This window comes from Lycium ferocissimum, chromosome 6, assembly GCF_029784015.1.
Source record: "Lycium ferocissimum isolate CSIRO_LF1 chromosome 6, AGI_CSIRO_Lferr_CH_V1, whole genome shotgun sequence".
NCBI classification, from domain to species: domain Eukaryota; kingdom Viridiplantae; phylum Streptophyta; class Magnoliopsida; order Solanales; family Solanaceae; genus Lycium; species Lycium ferocissimum.
The window spans coordinates 26,878,339-26,881,557 of record NC_081347.1 but is presented as its reverse complement, the minus strand read 5'-3'; the positions used below and the strand labels follow the sequence as shown (position 1 = coordinate 26,881,557).

General features: G+C 34.5%; 1 protein-coding gene across 1 annotated transcript in view; it reads right to left on the bottom strand.

Moving 5' to 3' along the window:
• The window catches only part of LOC132061245 (uncharacterized), a 14,301-nt gene extending 12,868 nt beyond the window's left edge, over window positions 1-1,433 (bottom strand). The window contains exons 1-2 of the mRNA XM_059454093.1: window positions 1,297-1,433; window positions 3-735 (exon numbers count right to left, since the gene is read on the bottom strand). Of these exons, the coding sequence (XP_059310076.1) occupies window positions 3-727 (725 nt within the window). The 5' untranslated portion in view covers window positions 728-735; window positions 1,297-1,433. The remainder of the gene's footprint in view (window positions 1-2; window positions 736-1,296) is intronic.
• Window positions 1,434-3,219: the final 1,786 nt, after the last annotated feature.

Sequence of the window (3,219 nt, the reverse complement as noted above, 5' to 3'; positions counted from 1 at the left end):
GCTGGACATGGTTCCACCAGAAGTCAGAAAGTGCAATCTTCAAGAGTTGCCAATATTCTTCATCACGATGCATCCTAAACAAACTGCTTCCTTTGGTAGTCCAAACATAATAGTCCATCCAGTCTCGATCCAATATTTCCATTAAACCCTGAGCTTGTGGAACATAATAAATGGGAATTCTTTTCCAAGGAGTCGCCTTAGTCATATCACCGTTGAAGTACGGGCACTTGATCTCCAAAACCCCTCTGGATGGTAAATGATAAACAAACTTGTCAACCACACCATCTGGGGAAGCTCCAAGCCAGTCAACCCCCTTGATCATTTCCCGATAGACGTTAAAATTAGTAAAAGAGATAGGATTTCCAGTAATTAGCTTATATCTTACAAGAGCCTCCTGTTCCTTGATGTTAGTCCAAGCCGTGGCATCATTACCCCAGAAGGGTTGAACCGCCCCAATTTTCTCCAACCAGAGTTGGACTCTACGCTTAGGCCAAAAACCAACAGCTTGACCAAAAGTACTAGCTGTAAGTTTATTCTTTCTCAATTCATTCCAATTCTTGTACCAATGCTGAAGACTAGCGGATTTATATATTTCATGAGAGTCGCACGAAGAAAATCTCGAAGAAAGTTCAGCACTACTGCTGTTGTACCTAGGAAATTGAGAAAGAGAAACAACTATCTTCTTAATTTTGCTACAACACTTGTCATTTGATGTAGCAAAATGCATGACCTCCACTGCAAAACAAGAAAGTGTTCAACTTTTCAGTATATCACCATATCTAAGGGGGAAAATGACTTCTTTTTTTTTTTTTTTTAAAGTTAATGGTCAAAGACACACCTAAACTATCACATTTTCGTGAGTTTCATACCTCCCTAAACTATCACTCCCTTTGTATTAAAACACACCCCGATGCTGAGTTGGCCTCCACATGCCTGTTATCGAGTGATTACAAATATTTGGTCAACTCAGCATCGAGGCGTGTTTTAATATAGTTTAAGTATGTAAACAGAACAATGGATAGTTGAGGGATGAAACTCACGATAAAGTGGTAGTTTAGGTGTGTATTTGACCATTAACTCTTTCCAATGGTCCTCTAACCGAAGGTTTATGTAAAAAATAAGTTCTCTATGCTGATAAGGAGCTTCAACAGTTTAAAGTAGTTTTCATATTTTCCAATTCAAACAACACCCACAAGGGAAAATTTCAAGAAACAAACCAAGTAATATCAAGAGAGTAATAACAAGTGCAAAGAATGAACAGAAAATTGGAAGATACAAACAAGCTGATGAACTCACCTCGCCAGTCTCCACACAGCAACAAAGATGTTACCAATATATATGCGCAAGCGGAAGTAGAGGAAGGTCGTATTAGAAAGTGGGAAGTAACAAGGGTTTAAGAAGAGCTCTCTCGGACTAGACAAGGGTTTAAGGCTTAGCTGCTCCCACGTGCTTCCTACAAGTTTTTAGTCAAAATTATCCTCAGTTTTAATCCTTCAAATGTGTCTTTGAGCATCTTTAATCCCTTAAGTTTGTTAAAGTAAAACATCTTTGATTCAATTAACAAAATGAACTTAAAAACTAATGGTAACTACTCTCTATACCTCAATTTATATGTCTTAGTTTGATTAGGCATGGAGATTAAGAAATAAAGAGAGACTTTTAAATCTTTTAATTTTAAACTAAAAATGTATATAATGTACTAAAATATCCTTTGAATCTTGTGGTTATAAACTTGTCATTTAAAATATTTGAATTGTCAACTTACTAAATATAGAAAGAGGCATTCTTTCTGGGACAGACCAAAAAGAAAAATAAGATACTTAAATTGGGACGAATGAAGTATAAAAAACACGACAAAAACTTGAGGGAAAAAACCCGACCAACTTTCGAACCGACCTCAGTTGGTTTGATCATATATTTTTTTACTTTTTTTAATAAAAAAATGACAGAGCTCGATCGGTTTATTTAAAAAAGTTTAATTGGAGAAAGCATTGACTGAGGTGGTCGGTTTTTTGAAATAATTTTTAAATTTTTTATAAACTCGAGGGAGCCCATTCGGTTATACCAGAAATATTTTCTGGCAAATATTTAAAACTACTTTCTTGTTAGTAATTAACCAACAAGGAAAGAAGTGCCAAGTTTATACATTAAAGAACTGGTTTCATTTTATTTGAGGTTTATAATATAAAGAAATGTTATGGTGTTCTTAGGTTTATTTGATGAAGGATTACGAGAAAAGAAAAGAAAACGAAAGAATTCTAAGGATGCAACAGAATCCAATTGTTTAATGCGAACATCATTTTAGAAATAACATGAATTAATTATTACGAGATGGCCAAATACATACGTAGCCCAAATATTCATAATTTTTCATTTTAACACTTCAATTAGGACTTAATCCCATTTGACACTTCAATTAACATCAATCAAAGTGTACCCATTAGACACAAATGGATGATGTGTAACAGTGTGTGTAGCTCACCTGCTCTAGGAGAGTGAAATACCAAAAATGTTTTTTTTTTCTCTTTCTTCTTCCTCTTTTCTCCTTCTACCTCTCGCTACCACCATTAATACCACCACCCTTCTCAGTTCCCCTTCCTCCTGGCAATTTCTCCAATGTTAAAAACTAAGTCAAACAACAGCAAAGATGTAAATATGAATTACGGCACAATGTATATTAGGAGGAAAATGCCAAAATGTAAAATATGGAGAATACAATAACACTTGAAACAAAAAACAAGCATTAACAAAGTCATTGAAACGATTTATCCACCGCACTTCCCAAGTCCCACGCAAAACAAAAGGAAAACATCAATAATAAGATCCAATTGCACTTTTTTTTCTTTTTGGTATGGATCCAGTGCATCAGATAATTAAGGCTTGTTGGAATTTAACCAAGATTACTAATCCAAAGTTGTTTAGGATTGGTATTTGGTATTTATTTAATTCATATTTAGTTAGGATTTATAATCAAATTAGTATAGGAATAGGTTTTCCTGTTCTGAGTTAAAGTAGGTTTTGTACTATTATAAATAGGACTACTGCTATTTATTTTATGTTGTGAAGATTGTAGAGAGCATTCAGATATTCATAAAGTTTATCAATAAAAGATTTTCCTTCAAATTGGTATCAGAGCCTGTGTGAGATCCGATCAAAGCCTCGTGTGAGATCCGGCATATATAAAAGAATATGAAAATTCCATATTTACCGGATTGTCCC